This window comes from Oncorhynchus nerka, linkage group LG28 (assembly GCF_034236695.1).
Source record: "Oncorhynchus nerka isolate Pitt River linkage group LG28, Oner_Uvic_2.0, whole genome shotgun sequence".
Lineage (NCBI taxonomy): Eukaryota > Metazoa > Chordata > Actinopteri > Salmoniformes > Salmonidae > Oncorhynchus > Oncorhynchus nerka.
This window is the reverse complement of record NC_088423.1, coordinates 80,834,476-80,855,842: the sequence shown is the minus strand read 5'-3', so window position 1 is coordinate 80,855,842 and position 21,367 is coordinate 80,834,476. Positions and strand designations below refer to the sequence as shown.

The 21,367-nt window shown below is 41.2% G+C and overlaps 1 protein-coding gene across 1 annotated transcript in view; it reads left to right on the top strand.

Moving 5' to 3' along the window:
* LOC115113761 (granule associated Rac and RHOG effector protein 1-like) overlaps positions 1-21,367 on the top strand; it is a 49,007-nt gene that overhangs the window by 14,031 nt on the left and 13,609 nt on the right. Inside the window, 3 exon segments of the mRNA XM_065013172.1 lie at positions 13,442-14,437; positions 14,440-14,810; positions 20,104-20,316. Of these exon segments, the coding sequence (XP_064869244.1) occupies positions 14,323-14,437; positions 14,440-14,810; positions 20,104-20,316 (699 nt within the window). The 5' untranslated portion in view covers positions 13,442-14,322.

Genomic DNA, 21,367 nt, shown 5'->3' with positions numbered 1-21,367 from the left:
CGAAGTCCTGTATAGCCATACTTTGATTAGGAAATGCAATCTTTGCGGAGGTGGAATTGAGCCACAGTAATGGTAGTACAGGTGCAATGCTAAACCATTTGAAAGGGAAGCACTGTTAGACCCAAACCATTTGGCAGCAGTGCAGCTGTCTTGTGAATGGATATACAGTGCCTTCCGAAAGTATTCAGACCCCTTCACTGTTTCCACATTGTTACGTTACAGCCTTATTCAAAAATGGGTTAAATAAAACAATTTGCTAAGCAATCTACACACACCCACCCCATAATGACAGTGAAAACAGGTTTTTAGAAATGTTTTGCGAATTTATAAAAAAATGTATTAAAAACAAAGTACAGATACATTATTTACATACCAGTCAAGTTTGTACTACTCATTCCAGAGTTTTACTTTATTTTTAATATTTTCTACATTGTAGAATAATAGTGAAGACATCAAACTATGAAATAACACATGGAATCATGTAACCAAAAAAGTGTTAAACAAATCAAAATATATTCTCAAATATATTTGAGATTCTTCAAAGTAGCCACCCTTTGCCCTGACAGTTTTTCACCCTCTTGGCATTCTCTCAACCAGCTTCACCTGGAATGCTTTTCCAAAAGTCTTGAAGGAGTTCCGACATACAGTGGGGCAAAAAAGTATTTAGTCAGCCACCAATTGTGCAAATTCTCCCACTTAAAAAGATGAGAGGCCTGTAATTTTCATCATAGGTACACTTCAACTATGACAGACAAAATGAGAACAAATCCAGCCAATCACATTGTAGGATTTTTTATGAATTTATTTGCAAATTATGGTGGAAAATAAGTATTTGGTCAATAACAAAAGTTTTCTCAATACTTTGTTATATACCCTTTGTTGGCAAAGGCAGAGGTGAAGACTTACAGAAAACATTTGACAAGGTTTTCACACACTGTTGCTGGTATTTTGGCCCATTCCTCCATGCAGATCTCCTCTAGAGCAGTGATGTTTTGGGGCTGTTGCTGGGCAACACGGACTTTCAACTCCCTCCAAAGATTTTCTATGGGGTTGAGATCTGGAGACTGGCTAGGCCACTCCAGGACCTTGAAATGCTTCTTACGAAGCCACTCCTTTGTTTCCCAGGCGGTGTGTTTGGGATCATTGTCATGCTGAAAGACCCAGCTACGTTTCATCTTCAATGCCCTTGCTGATGGAAGGAGGTTTTCACTCAAAATCTCACGATACATGGCCCAATTCATTCTTTCCTTTACACGGATCAGTTGTCCTGGTCCCTTTGCAGAAAAACAGCCCCAAAGCATGATGTTTCCACCCCCATGCTTCACAGTAGGTATGGTGTTCTTTGGATGCAACTCAGCATTCTTTGTCCTCCAAACACGACGAGTTGAGTTTTTACCAAAAAGTAATATTTTGGTTTGATCTGACCATATGACATTCTCCCAATCTTCTTCTTTATCATCCAAATGCTCTCTAGCAAACTTCAGACGGGCCTGGACGTGTACTGGCTTAAGCAGGGGGACACGTCTGGCACTGCAGGATTTGAGTCCCTGGCGGCGTAGTGTGTTACTGATGGTAGGCTTTGTTACTTTGGTCCCAGCTCTCTGCAGGTCATTCACTAGGTCCCCCCGTGTGGTTCTGAGATTTTTGCTCACCGTTCTTATGATCATTTTGACCTCACGGGGTGAGATCTTGCGTGGAGCCCCAGATCGAGGGAGATTATCAGTGGTCTTGTATGTCTTCCATTTCCTAATAATTGCTCCCACAGTTGATTTCTTCAAACCAAGCTGCTTACCTATTGCAGATTCAGTCTTCCCAGCCTGGTGCAGGTCTACAATTTGTTTCTGGTGTCCTTTGACAGCTCTTTGGTCTTGGCCATAGTGGAGTTTGGAGTGTGACTGTTTGAGGTTGTGGACAGGTGTCTTTTATACTGATAACAAGTGGAGGACAGAGGAGCCTCTTAAAGAAGAAATTACAGGTCTGTGAGAGCCAGAAATCTAGCTTGTTTGTAGGTGACCAAATACTTATTTTCCACCATAATTTGCAAATAAATTCATTAAAAATCCTACAATGTGATTTTCTGGAGAGAAAAAAATCTAATATTGTCCGTCATAGTTGAAGTGTACCTATGATGAAAATTACAGGCCTCATCTTTTTAAGTGGGAAAACTTACACAATTGGTGGCTGACTAAATACTTTTTTGCTCCACTGTATGCGGAGCACTTGTTGGCTGCGTTTCCTTCACTCTGCGGTCCAACTCATTCCAAACCATCTCAATTAGCCAGGTCATCTATTGCAGCACTATCACACTCTCCTCCTTGGTCAAATAGCCCTTACACAGCCTGGAGGTGTGTTGGGTCATTGTCCTGTTGGAAAACAAATGATAGTCCCAGTAAGTGCAAACCAGATGGGATGGCGTTTCGCTGCAGAATGCTGTGGTAGCCATACTGGTTAAGTGTGCCTTGAATTCGAAATCAGACAGTGTCACCAGCAAGGCACCATCACACCACCATGTTTCTCGGTGCGAACCACACATGCAGAGATCATCTGTTCACCTACTCTGCGTCTCACAAAGACACGGCGGTTAGAACCAAAAATCTCAAATTTGGACTCATCAGACCAATGGACAGATTGTTCATTGCTCTGTTTTTTGGGGCCCAAGCAATTCTTCTTATTGGTGTCCTTTAGTAGTGGTTTCTTTGCAGCAATTCAACCACAAACGCCTGATTCACGCAGTCTCCTTTGAACAGTTGATGTCTGTTACTTGAACTCTCTGAAGCATTTTATTTGGGCTGCAATTTCTGAGGCTGGTAACTCGACTGAATTTATCCTCTGCAGCAGAGGAAACTCTGGGTTTTCCATTCCTGTGGCGGTCCTCATGAGAGGTAGTTTCATCATAGGGCTTGATCGTTTTTGCGAGTGCACTTGAAGAAACATTCAAAGTTATTGAAATTTTCAGAATTGACTGACCTTCATGTCTTAACTTCTTGCGTCGAGCAATCCCGTATCCGGGAGCATAATCATAGCCTCAAGCTCATTAGCATAACGCAACGTTAACTATTCACGAAATTCGCAAATGAAATTAAATAAATATATTGGCTGACAAGATTAGCCTTTTGTTAACAACACATCTCAGATTTTCAAAATATGCTTTTCAACCATAGCTACACAAGCATTTGTGTAAGAGTATTGATAGCTAGCATAGCATTAAGCCTAGCATTCAGCAGGCAACATTTTCACAAAAACAAGAAAAGCATTCAAATAAAATCATTTACCTTTGAAGAACTTTGGATGTTTTCAATGAGGAGACTCTCAGTTGGATAGCAAATGTTCAGTTTTTCCAAAAATATTATTTGTGTAGGAGAAATCGCTCCGTTTTGTTCATGTTTGGCTAAGAAAAACCCCCCGAAAATTCAGTCATTACAACGCCAAACTTTTTTCCAAATTAACTCAATAATATCGACAGAAACATGGCAAACGTTGTTTAGAATCAATCCTCAAGGTGTTTTTCACATATCTATTCGATGATAAGTCATTCGTGGCAGTTGGGTTTCTCCTCTGAAGCAAATGGAAAAATGCACGCAGCTGCAGATTACGCAATAATTGCAACAGAGGACACCAAGCGAGCACCTAGTAAATGTAGTCTATGGTCAATCTTCCAATGATATGCCTACAAATACGTCACAATGCTGCAGACACCTTGGGGAAACGACAGAAAGTGTAGGCTCATTCCTTGCGCATTCACAGCCATATAAGGAGACATTGGAACACAGCGCCTTCAAAATCTGGGGCATTTCCTGTTTGAAATTTCATCTTGGTTTCGCCTGTAGCATCAGTTCTGTGGCACTCACAGATAATATCTTTGCAGTTTTGGAAACGTCAGTTTTCTTTCCAAAGCTGTCAATTATATGCATAGTCGAGCATCTTTTCGTGACAAAATATCTTGTTTAAAACAGGAATTTTTATCCAAAAATTAAAAGAGCGCCCCCTATATCGAAGAATTTAAAGTAACGATGAACTGTTTCTCTTTGCTTATTTGAGCTGTTCTTGCCATAATATGGACTTGGTGTTTTACCAAATAGGGCTGTCTTCTGTATACCACCCCTACCTTGTTACAACATAACTTATTGGCTCAAACACATTATGAAGGAAAGAAATTCCACAAATTAACTTTTAACAAGGCACATGTGTTAATGGAAATGCATACCAGGTGACTACCTCAATAAGCTGGTTGAGAGAATGCCAAGAGTGTGCAAAGGTGTCATCAAGGCAAAGGGTGGCTACTTTGAAGAATCTCAAATAATATAAAATATATTTTGATAAATTTGTTCACTTATTTTCGTTGGTCACTACATGATTCCATATGTGTTATTACATAGTTTTGATGTCTTCACTATTCTACAATAAAGAAACCCTTGAATGAGTAGGTGTGTCAATTTGACTCGTACTGTGAGTACTCAGACCCTTTCCTAGGGGACTTGAAATTGAGCTCAGGTGTGTCCTGTTTCCATTTATCATCCTTGATGTTTCTACAACTTGGAGTCCACCTGTGGTAAATTCAATTGATTGGACATGATTTGGAAAGGCACACCTACCTGTGTATATAAGGTGCCACAGTTGACAGTACATGTCAGAGCAAAAACCAAGCCTTGCGGTTGAAGGAATTGTCCATAGAGCTCCGAGACAGAATTGTGTCGAGGCACAGATCTGGGGAAGGGTACCAAAACCCTTCCAGAAGGACAACCATCTCTGCAGCACTCTCCACCAATCAGGCCTTTATGGTAGAGTGGCCAGATGAAGCCACTCCTCAGTAAAAAGCACATGACGGCCCGCTTGGAATTTGCCTAGAGGCACCTAAAGGACTGTCCGACCAAGAGAAACAAGACTCTCTGGTGAAGCATGGTGGGTGGCAGCATTGTGTTGTGGGGATGTTTTTCAGTGGCAGTGGCTGGGAGACTGGTCAGGAACAAAGCAAAGATAAAAGAAACAAAGTGCAGAGATCCTTGATTAATACGTGAACCAGAGTGCTCAGGACCGCCGACTGGGGTGTAAGTTCCCCTTCCAACAGGACAACGACCATAAGCACACGGCCAAGACAACACGGGAGTGGCTTCAGGACAAGTCCCTGAATGTCCTTGAGTGGCCTAGCCAGAGCCTGGACTTGAACCCGATCAAACATTCAACCAAATAGAGCTTGAGAGGATCTGCGGAGGAAAATGGGAGAAACTCTACAAATACAGGTGTGCAAAGCTTGTTGCGTCATAGCCAAGAAGACTCTAGGCTGTAATTGCTGCCTTTAACAAAGTACTTTTCAGTTTAAATGTGCAAATATATATATTTTTTTAATACATTTTTGCTTTGTCATTATGGGGTATTGTGTGTAGATTGATTGGCGGTTTAATCAATTTTAGAATGAGGCTGTAATTTAGTGGGAAAAGTCGAAGGGTCTTAATCCGAAGGCAGTGTATGTTTTTAAACGGTGAACTTATTAAATATATTTTGGGGCACATCTCTAAATGTTACTGCGTTTATTTCTTTACTCTTAAAAATTGCTTGCAGCATCAATTTAGAAATGCAGTTACAACTGGAGTTTTAAGCATGGTTTATACCTTAATCACACTGATTAGCGTCACTGCGCAAAATAGTATGCAGTAGCAGCATCTGGATATGTGTGCAACAAATGTTCAACATTTTATCTTCTGCTACCATTTCTGTCAAGCAGTCTATGCATACAGTTTGACGCATATGTTTTGATAAATCCAAAGTATGCACCACACAGAACGTACTGCCTCTGCAAAACAAATGCAGCATTCCATTGGAAATTAATGCATTTCTCATGTACCCAAAATGCAATGACTCTGTCGGTGTGATGGAGCTTGTTTGGCACAGCGCTCTTAAATTACATACTTTGTAATAGTAACCAATAAAATCTATTGGAGGGAATAGTAATTAATCATAATTTAATTATGAATAAGTGTGCATTGGGATAAATGGGCTGAAGCATGGGGCTTATCCATCTCTATGTATTTATAGCCACTATGCTGCATCAGTTGGCCTACAGGTGATGCTGTTTATTGCTAATAGCATGCATAGGCTATATGCGTGGTCCAATATGTTAATGTATTTATTTTTAACCAATATTATTGGGCTCATTTCTGGAGGTGGAAATGTCAATTTGATTTATTTTCATTCACTCCTTTTTAAAAGGAAAATAACTGAGCTTATCAGTCCTTCTACATACAAATGATCCTGGGAAGGACACTGGACACCTTAAGCAATTAGACTAGAGTTAGTCAAACTCGCAGTTTCATACATGTACAAAATTACACTCTTTCCCTAAAAGTAGGATGGTCAATACGGGAGGTTTAGATGAAAGGGGAGGTTAACTTGGTCCCCGACAATCGATCTGAGACAGACTTCAGTTTCACTCAAGTTCGTTTTTTTTTTTTTTTTTCTTGCTTCATCCCCAGTGTGATGAATGGAAGTGTTGTCAATGAAGTTACTCACTGTTAGTATGCACATCATGTACAAATTAAATGGTAGATGTTTGTCATCTGTAAATCATGGTACTGAGTCTGCTAGGTAACAGTTGTGAGAAGGGTAGTATTGGCTACATAGTGTACTGTTTATTTACCAAGGGGTAGTACGTTTCTCATTTTGTGTAGTGAGAGGAATGATATATCAGATTTGCTCAATGGGAAATCTGTTGTGAAAGTCACTAAATGGGCCCTGTTTTGTTAGGAACCCCATATCCTGTCTACTCCTGGAGTTGAATAGGGAAGTCTTACTTTTGTCCTGGCTAAAAATAAAATGGTGGTTGGCAAATCATGAAATCTTTGACCTTACTCTTTTAAGTCTGTCATTTCTGTCTTCCACGGTATGTCTTGAATGGATATGGCATCCAGTTTTGTTCTGTAGCCTTCAAGGTGTGCCATTTTACATATGGGGATAAAAGTAGCTACATATCATACCCTTTTTTTAAAGAATGACATTGCTTCCTTCGAGGATGCTTACAGATGTCATGCTTCTTATGTAGAAGAGAAACTCTAAAACTACATCCGTTAGGCTAGCCAGCAGCACTCCCTCTTCCAATGCTGTGCCTCGAGAGGTGTGTGAAATGTGAGCCGTGTTCGCTATTAGCCTGTTGCTGAAACGGACCTGTAGATGGAAGGCTTTGAATTGGAAGCTGCTCGAGTCAGGTCACTGTAGTCTCCAGGGCAGGGCTGGGCGTTGTGCTTCTATCTATGCCCAACACAGTTCGTGCTTTACTCATGACTACCATTGTGAAGAGATTATCTGAGCATTCCTCTATTCTGATCTTTTTTGTTTATTTTTACAATTCAGTCGTAGGGAACTGTAGGAATCCTTTTAAAGTCATTTCGGTTTCTTCATACATCCTGTAAGTGGTTGTTGGGTTGAAGTTGCCGCTTACCGCTTGTACGATTTAGGTTTGCATTTTGCCTTCAAATAATTACTCAACACCTATACCAGTTTGTCAAAATTGTGAAACCTATAAGGAGAGTTACAGTAGGACATTTTAGTTAACAATTTGAAAATGAGCATCTCCTTATGGGTTGTCTAGGAAACGATTCAACACCAGGGCCAACATTTTGTCCTTCAAGCTATATAAACAAGTGCACTGTTGGCGACGGAATGTAAGCTTACATAGTTAGGAGCCTCAGACCTTTTGGTCTCCAAACATATCCCCTCCTTTGTTTCAGCAGCCAGCCTGCTATTTTTACGGACATAAGCTTCTTATATCACATGTTATAATATCTTGGCCTACTAGTGTACAGCCAGTTAGCCAACCTAATTTCAGGATGAGACTCTCCTGCATACTATGTATTTTGAAGATAAACATTCAAATTATAGATCATATTGTGCCCTTTCTCTATGAGAATCCTGCTGCAGCTGGCTGAGGGTGTTTTTTTTCTCTTTTTTTTCTGTGTGGCGGTATGGAGGAGGCCGGTGCTTGCCACAATGCCCTCCTTGTGTTCTCTGGGCGGGCAGAGCCTGGCTCTGCTTCTGTCACACAGTTGCTTGCAGCAATTGGCTTGACCCTTGGCCTGTCTGCTGCCTCAGAGTCTGGGGCTAGGCTACCCCATATCCCATCCATCTACAATGTGACTGTGTAAGAATGTTTAACTACAAAATACTAGTAATATCTTATTTTTTCATTGTTTTCTTGCTCATTTTAATTGTTGAAAAGCAATTTGTGCTTATTGCTTCTTTGAGAACTGTTTTCCTTGTCGTATTAGTTGCATATTTAGGTCAATACCCATTACCTTTAGATACTATAACTCTTTGTTGAAGTAGACTATCAATGAAATGGGGAACAGACTATATAAAGGGGTATGATGGGATTGAAATGGTCTCTACTTGTTTTTGAAGTGTTCTTGTTTGAATCCACAAAGCATTCATTTTCTTCATTGGCAACAGATGTAGAGGACATTTTTGAGATGAAACTTTGAGTCCTAAAAGCGGTACGGTGCTGTCTAGTGTAGGGAAGCTGTTTGGCTGAGGAGGCTGAAATAAACCTCATGAGAGGAGACTAAGGGGTTGTTTAATGGTGGCCATGTGGTTGTACCCTGCTGTCAGTGGCCTGGTGCCTCAGTGGCAGAAGAAGCTGTCAGCTTGAGGAACCGCTGCCCCGTCCACCACCATGAGGCTACTTTTAGTAGTTGATTTTTGAAAAGAGTCATGGATACACATTTGGTATATGCTGCCTGTGTCATTCTTTTACATTTCAGTGCTGACAAATTCCTCGAAGATATAGCACAGGTAAATCATACTTCGGAGCTCATTTTGTATCTGGCGACGGAGAGCTTGCTCCCGGAAACCTAAGCTCCTTGTCCAAGTAGTAGTAGCAGCAGCTGAGATACAGTGAATGGTGGAGGCAGAACTAACATTAGCCCTGAGTGAACATCCTTCATTCGGCAGTGTGAAACTGGGCGCTGAGCCAGCAGCACAGACTGGGGACCCTCCTATTACATGTTTGTTTGGGTGTAAGCTCTAATACTTTACGCATTGGAACAAGAAGCTTGGCTGCCAATAGAGAAAGGATAGCGGGACGGGTCACATCAATATTAGTGCCGTGCCCGGCCTGTTCATTTTAGCCAGGCCTTAGGCAGACATGGCAGCAGTGTTTTCACATGGACACAAACTGAACAGTTTTTAATGGTACGACGCCTGGCTGGGCGTCTGATCCAGTCAGCAGGACACAAAAACCCACAAACTCACTTTGAGTCAGAACAACAAACCTGACAGCCTACACTTCATGGTTTGATACGTCAAAATGAGAATATCAGAGGCAATATTGGCTTTGTTTATTCATCACAATACTTGGCTGGCTCTGCCTCCTTTGTTATGACCTGAGTCCTAATGTATTTCACAACAGTTTCCTTATTGGATTCAAAGACCTCTGACGTAACTTCCCTTTTCTGCAGTTTCTAGGATTTAGGACCCTTGGGCTGGACCTGGCTAGTCAAGCTCCTGTTTCCTGTTTATTCCTGTATCCTTAATATCCCCATTTTAAGCAGCAGGCAGTGTTGGGCATCTGGCAGTTACCGCAGTCACTGTAATTCATGGGATTTAGAGACAGAGTCTGCTCATTTCACTAGTTAGACTACCTCTCTCAAAGCACCGTGTTTGAAGTAGACTGCTCATGTTTTTTTGTTTTTATGAAAGAAAAAAAAAGTGACATTTTACCTTTTGCTTATAGAGAGAACTGTTAAACTTGACATTAGGTGTAATGGCCTTTAATGGTTTTTGGAACCAGTTTGCTCACTCGGAAATTGAGGTACTGACTTGTTACACCCTTTATAACCTCTGTGATTATTATTTGACCCTGCTGGTCAACTATGAACGTTTGAACTAGAAGTTGACCGATTTAATCGGAATGGGCGATTTTAATTAGGGCCGATTTCAAGTTTTCATAACAATCGGAAATCAGTATTTTTGGCCGCTGTTATACCGTTTTTTGATTTTATTTTTATTATTATTATAATATATTTTTACACCTTTTATTTAACTAGGCAAGTCAGTTAAGAACACATTCTTATTTTCAATGACGGCCTAGGAACGGTGGGTTAACTGCCTTGTTCAGGGGCAGAGCGACAGATTTTCACCTTGTCAGCTCGGGGGATCCAATCTTGCAACCTTAACTAGTCAACGCAATAACGACCTGCCTCTCTCTCGTTGCACTCCACAAGGAGTTACGTGAATGCAGTAAACCAAGGTAAGTTGCTAGCTAGCATTAAACTTATCTTATAAAAAACAATCACTAGTTAACTACACATGGTTGATATTACTAGATATTATCTAGTGTGTCATGCGGTGCATATGATCTGAATGAGCATACAAGTATCTGACTGAGCGGTGGTAGGCAGAAGCAGGTGCGTAAACATTCATTCAAACAGCACTTTTGTGCGTTTTGCCAGCAGCTCTTTGTTGTGCGTCAAGCATTGCGCTGTTTATGACTTCAAGCCTATCAACTCCCGAGATGAGGCTCGTGTAACCGAAGTGAAATGGCTAGTAAGGTAGCATGCACTAAGTGTTGCTGGTTCGAGCGAGGAGAGGGATGGAAGCTATACTGTTACACTGGCAATACTAAAGTGCCTATAAGAACATCCAATAGTAAAAGATGAATGAAATACAAATGGTATAGAGGGAAATAGGAATTATAGGACTATAATAACTACAACCTAAAACGTCTTACCTGGGAATATTGAAGACATGTTAAAAGGAACCACCAGCTTTCATATGTTCTCATGTTCTGAGCAAGGAACTGAAATGTTAGCTTTCTTACATGGCACATATTTTACATGGAACATATTGTACTTTTACTTTCTTCTCCAACACTTTTTTTTGTTGCATTATTTAAACCAAATTGAACATGTTTCATTATTTACTTGAGGCTAAATTTATTTTATTGATGTATTATTAACTTAAAATAAGTGTTCATTCAGTATTGTTGTAATTGTCATTATTACAATTTAAAGAATCGGCTGATTTTAAATCGGTATTGGCTTTTATGGTCCAATAATCGGTATCGGTGTTGAAAAATCATAATCGGTCGACCTCTAGTTTGAACAGCTTGAAGAATAATCTGGCCTTAACACTGTCATCTCAGATTTTCAAAATATGCATTTCAACCATAGCTACACAAGCATTTGTGTAAGAGTATTGATAGCTAGCATAGCATTAAGCCTAGCATTCAGCAGGCAACATTTTCACAAAAACAAGAAAAGCATTCACCTTTGAAGAACTTCAGATGTTTTCAATGAGGAGACTCTCAGTTGGATAGCAAATGTTCAGTTTTTCCAAAAATATTATTTGTGTAGGAGAAATCGCTCCGTTTTGTTCATCACGTTTGGCTAAGAAACCCCCCGAAAAATTCAGTCATTACAATGCCAAACTTTTTCCAAATTAACATGGCAAACGTTGTTTAGAATCAATCCTCAAGGTGTTTTTCACATATCTATTCGATGATAAATCATTCGTGGCAGTTTGGTTTCTCCTCTGAACCACATGGAAAAATGCATGCAGCTGGAGATTACGCAATAATTTCGACGGAGGACACCGGGCGGACACCTGGTAAATGTAGTCTCTTATGGTCAATCTTCCAATGATATGCCTACAAATACGTCACAATGCTGCAGACACCTTGGGGAAACGACAGAAAGTGTAGGCTCATTCCTTGCGCATTCACAGCCATATAAGGAGACATTGGAACACAGCGCCTCAAATCTGGGGCATTTCCTGTTTGAAATTTCATCTTGGTTTCGCCTGTAGCATCAGTTCTGTGGCACTCAGATAATATCTTTGCAGTTTTGGAAACGTCAGTGTTTTCTTTCCAAAGCTGTCAATTATATGCATAGTCGAGCATCTTTTCGTGACAAAATATCTTGTTTAAAACGGGAACGTTTTTCATCCAAAAATGAAATACTGCCCCCAGAGGTTCAAGAGGTTAATGGCCATATACTCATATAATCTCCACCCAGCACAGCCAGAAGAGGACTGGCCACCCCTCAGTCTGGTTCCTGCCTTTCTAGAGTTTTTCCCTTTCCACTGTGCTTCTACATCTGCATTGCTTGCTGTTTGGCGTTTTATGTTGGGTTTCTGTATTTACATCTGCTAATGTAAAAAGGGCTTTATAAGTACATTTTGATTTGATGTCTGTCTCTCCGCTGCTGCCTCCCATGACATGGTAGGTCCATGGGCTTCCCTGCATGTCCGGTCCCCTCTGTCTCCAAGGCAGGGTCTGTTCTGTTGGTGTAGGCTGTCAGGCTCTGTCTACACACCCTCTGTTTATGAAAGACAGCGACGTTTGAAGATCAGTGGAACATTGTAGATACAAACAGTGATGGAATATTTGTGGTTGATAAAGGCCATGTACAATGCACAGGCTGTCTGAGCAGCACGCAATGACGGATGTCTTGGTGTTATCCTGAGGAAAAGATGTTGCTTGTTTTCTTTCCACAAGTTGCTCCCTCATCCCAAACATTGTAGCTGTAACACTCAGCCCCATGCTTAACTCGGAGCGTTCCACAACATAATTAATAAAAGATAGGGCTACACAGTGGGACTTGCTTATCCAGTATGATTTACTTTGATTTTGCCATTTAAGGTGTGATCTCATCAGGTGATTCTAATATCAACCACCAATACAGCAACATCCCAGATACCAATTGCAAATGTTTTAGTATTGATTGTCAAATTGCTTGTGTGGGTCTGAATTTCCTAGCCTTATGCTAGCTAGGGCCTACGTCTAGAAAGAAAACGGGTACATTTTTGAGTATTGACATGGACATCTCTCCACTACTGTGACATATTATCACCGTTGTTCTCAAGCTAGGTAATGATACATGCTGGCATTTGTTTCTCCTAAATATGCAAATCGGATTATGCTTATTTGCATAATGAAAAACTACCAAGGGGAGAAATGGGTTTCTATGGACTTTTGCTGCTTAGATTTTGAAAGGGGATATTGTTAACTCCCACTGTATGTTTTCCGTTAAGACAGATTGTCACTGTTTTCCAACAATGACCGCTTGCAGACATTTGTCTGTGGCTGTATTTCCTTTTTGTAGAGGGGTTACTTCAGATATGCTCCATTTATTTATGAAGATTAATATGAAATTGGTCTAATGGAAGCAAGAATTAACACCTGATTATGCTAAACCATCAATATTCTTGTTATCTCTTGTTTGATTTTATTGTTGCTGTTGCGTTGGGCTATTGTCCGTAGTTGCACAATATTGTCACAAAACCTAGTGTAATTCCTTAGTCTAAATGCTTACTTCAGTTTCTAAGCATTCACAATTTATCTTCCCAAGAAATGCCTCAACTGCCAAGTTTTATTGGAAAAAACAGCACTTTGAAACAGCTCATCCTTCCTCTGAAATCATTAACTTTCTTTTGTTTCTCCCTTTTCCTCCCTTAGGAAATGACATAGAGGCCTTACAGATACATTTGTGCTTTTGTCACTCTTCTAATCTGCGTTTTGTGGAGGAGAAGCGGCGAGATCTGGGAGCACATTTTGTTTCCTCAGTGATTAATAACTACCTCAGCCAGCAGAAGGAAACGGCGAGGAGTTTCCAACAGCAGTCCTATCAGCTGGCTTCTGCTCACCGCCACAGACTGTGAAGAGAATCTCTGACGGACTGGTTGTCTGCCCTCGCGGTTGTCTGCCCTCGCTCTGCTCCATACACACAGCCATTGCAGAGAGGAAGTGAAGTGACAAGGCGCTATTGTCCTACCGGAGAACCGATTTAGTCTCTTTTTGTCAGACTCCTTGCTGTTGACCAGTGCTACATTTCTTTTCAGATTCTTGGCTTTTGTTTTTTGCTTACAGCTTTTAAAGATTTATCAGTAAAAACATCTAAATATACAAACTATATACATGTTATACAAAGACATTTTCTGCTTCTTTGAAGGACTTGTTATGCACATGAATCTTGTCTTGGAATGAGAGAATCGTGGAGTGTTTTCAGTTTTTTGATCTGTCCTCTCATAAACCATTGACTCCCTTTGAGGCAGAAAATACAGATTTGGAAAGGTGCATTTCTGCCTGTTGTTTTTGCTGGGTCTGTCCACCGTGAGCTGCAGCAGGGCTGCACATAAACATCACACTCATTTAGCAAGTCTTTACCCTGCTCTCTGCATCGCTCTGTTAGTTACAAAGCATTTTGAGATGAGCTTCTGGCAGATGGAGCCCTTAAGTTGTCTTTTACATAAATTCCAGGACTATTGGTTTGTTGTATTCTATAAGAGAGAGCTTCTGGTTGGCTGAAATCCGGAGCTTCCAGAGTCAGCCTGACACTTATGTATTGTTGTAGTGCGCAGGAAAGTAAAATGGACTACAAGCGGCGCTTTTTGCTCGGCGGGTCCAAGCAGAAAGTCCAGCAATACCAGATGCCTGAGCTGAGCCGGACCCTCAGTGCCCCCTGGGCTCCACCTGCTCCCCCATGGGTGGCTCCACCGGGATGGGCATGCCCGGCAGCTGCCAACCACCTCCCCCCAACACCACTGCGGTCGCCGACATCCAGCAGGGTATCTCCAAGTATCTGGATGCACTGAATGTGTTCTGCAGGGCCAGCGCCTTTCTCACTGACCTGTTCAGCAGCGTGTTCAGGAACTCCCACTACTCGAAAGCAGCTATGCAACTTAAGGACGTGCAGGAACATGTCATGGAGGCGGCCAGCCGGCTGACTGCAGCAATAAAGCCAGAGATCGCCAAGATGCTGATGGAGCTGAGTGCTGGGGCTGCCAACTTCAAAGACCAGAACGACTTCAGCCTGCAGGATGTAGAGGTAACTAATGGGTTGTCAGGGTTACAGTTACCGTCCTGGACACACACTGAACACCTGTCAAAGTAAAGTTATTACATTATCCTGACAATTAGGCCTACCTGTAAAATAACATGTTGAGTCTTTTCCATTCCTCGCCTATCCATTTCCCTGTCAATCAGTGGGGGCTGGTAGGAGGAGCTATAGGAGGAAAGGTTCATTGTATTGGCTGGAATTGGAATATATGGACCGTCAAACGTGGTTTCCATATGTTTGATACAGTTCCATTTATGCCATTACAATGAGCCTGTCATCCTATAGCTCCTCCCACCTGCTGTCAATAGAGCATGTTTTGCCAAAAGGGAACTTATAACAGTTTTTTTTTTTTTTTTTTTAATTTTTAGGGTCTTGACTAGAATTTTTGCTAGACTTTTTTTTTTTTTTTTTTTTTTTGTGCACTTTTTGCTTGGTTTCTTATGTTCCATTTTTCTAAGGTAAAGGCTGCTTCTAAGATGCCCAGCTGAAGTCTCTCAGAATGTATGGCCCCTTGATTCAAAATGTCTTGGCTGAAATTAGGCCCTGGCGCCCAATGTTAAGCTGGTGCTAGGATCTGAAGGTGAGGTGCGAAAAGCACTGAGGATAGGAGAAGAGGGCAGGAACCATTTGTTTATGCTGAGACAGTCTGAGTATGCAGGGTGATTGGTCTGTCTATTACAGGCCAGCAAAGTTGCTTACGTCTCAATTGTGAATTGCTGCTCTTAAAGTTTATTTTAATTTTAAATTTTATGCTTGTTTGTTTGGGAAAATAGTAACTGAATATTAGACTTCACTGGCATTTGTGGATGAGAAGCCTTATGTGCTAATGATGCTACAGCTGTGCCTACTGCCTAGACAGTCAGAAATGAGGTTCCAGGGTAGTGACACTCCTATATAGTACTTGAGGAATGCCAATTTATGTATTTTTATTTTTAATACATCTGTTTAGGCAGCAAGCAAATTGCCTCTTGTGTAGTGAATGTTTGAGATGTCTATGCTCTCATCCTGGAGATTAAACAGATTTAGGAAGCAGGGCCTCAGTGGCAGACCGTGAGTGAATAAGCTGAATGTTCAGGCCAGGGCCGTTTTATGAGAGGGACTGCAGGGCCTCAGTGGATGTGGTTGTGCCCAGAGCAGGAAAGACTTTTGCACCACAATCTGTCATTTTGAGTCTGTGGTCTTGGATATGCACAGATAAATATTAAAAGGGGGGAAGCCCAACTCAGTGAAAGTTCAGACAGCGGCAGGACTGTCTGGAAGCCACACTGACTCACTCTGGCTTCAGCTAGCGTCTGTGAATAACAACAGTGCGTTTGTCAAATTAAAGTGTGCTTTTGCTCTACCTCAGTCTTGCCAATGTGCAGGAATTGAGGAATGAATAAGATATTCAGACCTGGTTGAGTAGAAGGAATCTATCAACAGACAGAAGACAAAGCCCAAAATGGCCATGTGCATCATAGTTTCACTCATTACGGATTCACTTTTTTAACCTCCATTTCCTCCATGAGAAGCTAAATATTGTTTATGTAAAATTGCTTTTCACATAAGTACATGGTACACCTTCAGTTGGCCATTTTCATGTCCCCAGATAGATTTACTACATTTGTGACAGAAAGGGCTTTTCCATTTGTAAGTGTATGAACATTTATCTTGCCCCCCCCCCCCCAGTCGGTATGAAAAACGAAATGTGTGTTTTTATCGGAGCTTGGCTACCCTGGCTGTTCAGTGTCTCAGCTGCCAAATATGCATGAAAAAGTCATTGTTTATTAGGGAGCAGGGTGTATGAGCGAAACCATAGAGGGAGCGACGATCAGGCCAGCCAGACCTGAGTCCTGGGGAAGATTTCGATTGCATATTCCTTGCATCCTCTCTCCTCGTCTCCTTCTCAAAACCCATTGGAGGAGAAGGAAAGAGACAAGAAGGCATGAGTAGAATGCAACATCTGAACATGAGGCAACCACAGTACAGGCAGGGCCAGAGCCAGGCAGACAACTGCACATGCAGCAATCCCGAAACACCCCTGAAAAAAAAACACATCTGACCTAGTTCAGCGGGCTTCAAGGATTCTGTATAATTTTTCCCAACAGTTGAATTGTTACTTGATAAGATTCTTTCATATCAAGTGTCTACTACATGGTCAGTCTTGTGTTCTTAGGTTACTACTCCTTTACCTCTGATTTTTATGGCCACGCTCACAGCTGCCATTATTAGATTACAACATCGAATTTGTATGTAACGAATGTCACCCGGTTTCTTTAATTAAGAGAAATTTAAATCTGTCAAAATAATAGATGAGTATCATGTTTGATATGCAAGACACTAGCACCAGCACTTCCTGTTTTGGTTTAATAGACCCCTTTCTGTGTTTGTAAACATTACCGTACAAGGGCGATGCACTGAAGTTGGTGGCAGAACAAGGGGGGGAGTTCTTATAGAATGGCAAAAAAGAACCATTTAAATGTCGCTTATGAGTACATTTCAAACTACTTTTGGAATATGATTGGATTTTAAGGCTCGAATGAATGTCCTGCTTAATATAATGGTGTCATCATCGCAAATCAACAGCATTATACTTAAAAAGCACTTCAACCAGTAAAATGGCTATTTGGCTAGCTTTTGTTACAGCCTATATCAATGAGCGTTAGCATTATAGCGAACTGCTACATCCCAAATTAGTTATTTTTGCAAAGATCACAACCAAATATAATCTTAGCGACTGTTCAAGCAAGAATCAAAACGTCATTGTAAGAGTATGAGAACCCCAAAACGTTTTTTTATTTTTATAGAAGTAATAATAACATAAATCTAGGCTATTGAATGGCTGCAGATCGCGATGGTTTTCTTACTGCTGCCAAGAGTCGCATGTATCTGTACGTGACGTCAGTGTGTTGTGTACTGGAAAAGGGTCTAATAGATGTTACCTTTGGAAATGGCCATCCTAGAGAAGACAGGCTAGGATGGTGAGGGCCACTCACTAACAGCATTAAAGAGGTATTTTAGACAGGAAGAACTCATGAAACACAAAGGGACACACATTTTTCTTGCTAGATGATCATGTCCTTTTATAGTGTTCTGTACAGCTGGTCCAAAAAGAATAGTATTAATGGTATTAAAATCAATTTTACATCACTTTTCAGAATGCAGAGCTATTCATGGCCCTTTTTTACTTGTCCAAAAGCATAAGTTACTTAAAATAAATAAATAAATGGTTTTAACACCATTTGTACATCATTGTATGACTTTGCAAAATAAAATGCATTACCATCTTTTTAACCATAGAGAATCAGACAATGTTGCCTACACTCGTGTCTATTGGCTTCTTTGCGTATTCAAGCCTGTCTGAAAACACAACACTGCTCCTTTAAGGCTCTCCTGGAGGATGGTTGGCCACCTTTGTTAGCCTATAAAATATTGCAACATTACAATTACAACCAAATACTTTTTATATCTTTATAAAATAATTCCCTCCAGGCCTGGTAATTTAAGGGCACATTTTTGTCCCTGGGACGATCAATATGTCTACATTTCAAAACACACTGGGACAGTTCTGGGATGACACAGCCCAAATCCATACAACCACTGCACATAAGAAAGCAATGAGGCTGATCAGACCATTTTAGCTTAAAATGTTGATGTTTTATTTCTTCATATTATAAACTCAACAATGCGCACATGGCTTTTTGGTTGTGTGACTGTTCCAAAATGCAATTAGCCCGGAAACCCCCGGGAAAACACTGTTCTCAAAATATGTTAGAAATGAAGAAAGCATTCAAATTGTTTAACCATAATCTGTAATAATAGGGCTTTTGTTACATTCACTGATCAAATGGACTCAATTTGACCACTAAGAGATTTTATGTTAAACAATTCACCACTCAATTCCTTGACAGCCTACAATTCGTTTGATAGTCTGCATTAGGAAAATGAGTGAAGAGGGACCATCTCATATCATTATTCATTGAGCCAGTGTTTGGTATGCATTTGAGAGTGAGGTGTTACCAGTGTTTATACTGTGATTAGCAGGCCAACATAAGCAGCACGCGTTTCTCACCCTCATAACTCTTGGTTCAGAACCAATACTGCATGTTTGACCAATTTCTTTACGTGAACTGTTATTTGGTCGTATTTCAGAATCAGAGCTGAAGAGGGCTCTAAAGGGTTTGGACTAAGCCTTGGAAATGGTCAGTAAGTCTATAGGCCTAGTCGGTGTCTGTGCCCCCATGATGTGTTGTTAAAGAATGAGGACATCCCAGCCTTGTTGTTCCTGTCTGCTTTTAAACAGGGCGGCATATTTCTGTCCTTAACAACTCAGCCAAAATATATTTTCAGCACGTACCTGAAAAAGAACACTGACCACAGTGAGCCGGCTGTGGTGTCCTGTTGCTCTTGTTTTGCTCCTCTTTTTGCTAACTGGACAACAAACATGTCTGACTCCTACAGCTGTACAATTCTTCACTTATGTAAATGTGAACCTTATTGTTTATATGAGTCACCCGTTGCACAGGGTCTGGGACGGTGCCATCACGATGTGGAAAAATCTGCTACACTATTAAGTTGAAGGAGAAGAGCGACTACAGTGCTAGGCCTTGGCTCTCAGAGTAGACTGATTTATAACACAAACTGCGCTTCCCAATTATGGTAGAAAGTTATTTGCTGGGGTAACATTGCACTGTAGACTGGAGTTGTGTGGAAAATGAGAGTGCATGTTAACAAGCAGAACATGGCCTTGATATACTTTGTCTTTTAATGTTATTTCATCTAGCCTTGTTCAATGTTAGCCTGTCAAATGTTTTTCATAATGTTCTAACTCTTAAATAGACAATTCTCTTCAGTGGCTCACTGTAATGCAGCCTTTATCCAGCCTTGAACTGTTTTGTGGTTATAGCCCTTCACAAGTTGTTTTTGTGTTAAATAATGTCATGTTTTCAAGCTGGGTTTTCCTCAAAAAAGAGGAGCATCTTTAAAGCAGTAAATTGATGCAATGCATGTTATTCTATTTAGATAATCTGATTTAAGAGGACTCAGAGGGTTAACAAAGATCATTGTTTTAAGGAGAATTAAAACATCCAAGTCACTGAAGCCAACATCACTTAAGTTAGTTTCTGAGAAATGAAAAACAAGTTATGCCAAGGCAGTATGCTTTGAGAACTGGTGTTCTTAGAAAACAATGATGAATGATCAAGGCTCCCACTAATGTAATCTTGTCAGGGGTGTGATTTTATTTATTTATTTTTCTCCTGATATTGTCCTTAAGAATCTTGTTATGTGTTCTCTCCACCAGGTGCTGGGTCGGTGCTTCCTGACGGTGATGCAGGTGCACTTCCAGTTCCTATCCCAGGCCCTGCAGAAGGTGCAGCCTGTGGCCCAGTCGTGCCTGGCGGAGGCCCTTGCCCAGGCCCAGGAGCGACGCGGCAATGTCCGCTCCCAGAGCTCCTGCCCTGGGCCCCTGACGGAGCTGGAGGAGGCCTCACGATCATGGAAGGGTGCAGCCGAGGTATTTAGACATGGAGGCCAGGGCGCCCCCAGGACTCTCCAAGGAGCTTCCTGGTGGAAATAGGCTGTGTTCAAAACATGACAAGCTGACTGTTACACATTCCTATGAAATGCAGTCAGCTACCATTCCAGCCACAATTTCCTCCTATTTCCCATTGAGAAGTTTGTATATACAGTATATGAGCCTGCATTGCTAGTTTTCCCTCTTCCACATTAAGCTAGGCCTACACTTCCCCAAACAAACCCTAGCTAACTGAAATGGAGGCCATTTTGTGAGAGGAGCTAGCTGTTCAATCCCGTAGCTAATAAAAGACCCCTGGCACATTTGGAGCTTTGTTCAGTACAGTGGAGCCAGAATGGAGAATCGTGAGTGGCCTGATTGATCTGTTAAGCCCTGGCATGTGGGGTGTTAGCCCTGGAGGGAACTGGGCTGGATATCCTGCTGGAATGTGCTGCTGCGATATGTCTGGGCTGGGCATGGCCGGGCCTCACAGCAATGTTGGGTAGTTTTCAAAGAGGGAGGCGGGCGGTTCCCCCCTATAGAAGCAGTTATTCACAAATCTAGGCCCAACACTGTTCTAAAATGTACAATCTACCAGATGTGTGACCGAGTCGCAAGCAAGTCAAGGTCCAAGTCTCGAGTAGTCACAAGTAGAATGGGTCGAGAGTCAAGTCCAAGTCGTGCATTCTAAGTGTGAGTCAAGTAATAATTTAAAAAATTATCTATACATGCAATGACTGTCTGGTAGCCTCTAAATGTCTGTTAGAGGCTACCAGACAGCACTTTTCATTATTTTGTCTACAACCCACTTTGATTATGTAATAATTCATTTTAACAACAAATTCCTAATGCAAACTTCATAAATAAATAATACATTTCAAGCTATTTTGACATACCAAAATACCAGTACGCCTATACTAGTAATTAATGCCTACTCACCAAACAATTTTGACGCTGGATATTTATGGCAATCCGCTCTCCATACGGTTTGACATTTGCACTGCACCCAATCCTACAGCTCTACAGAAAATCGTCAATCTGTTCGTTGGCT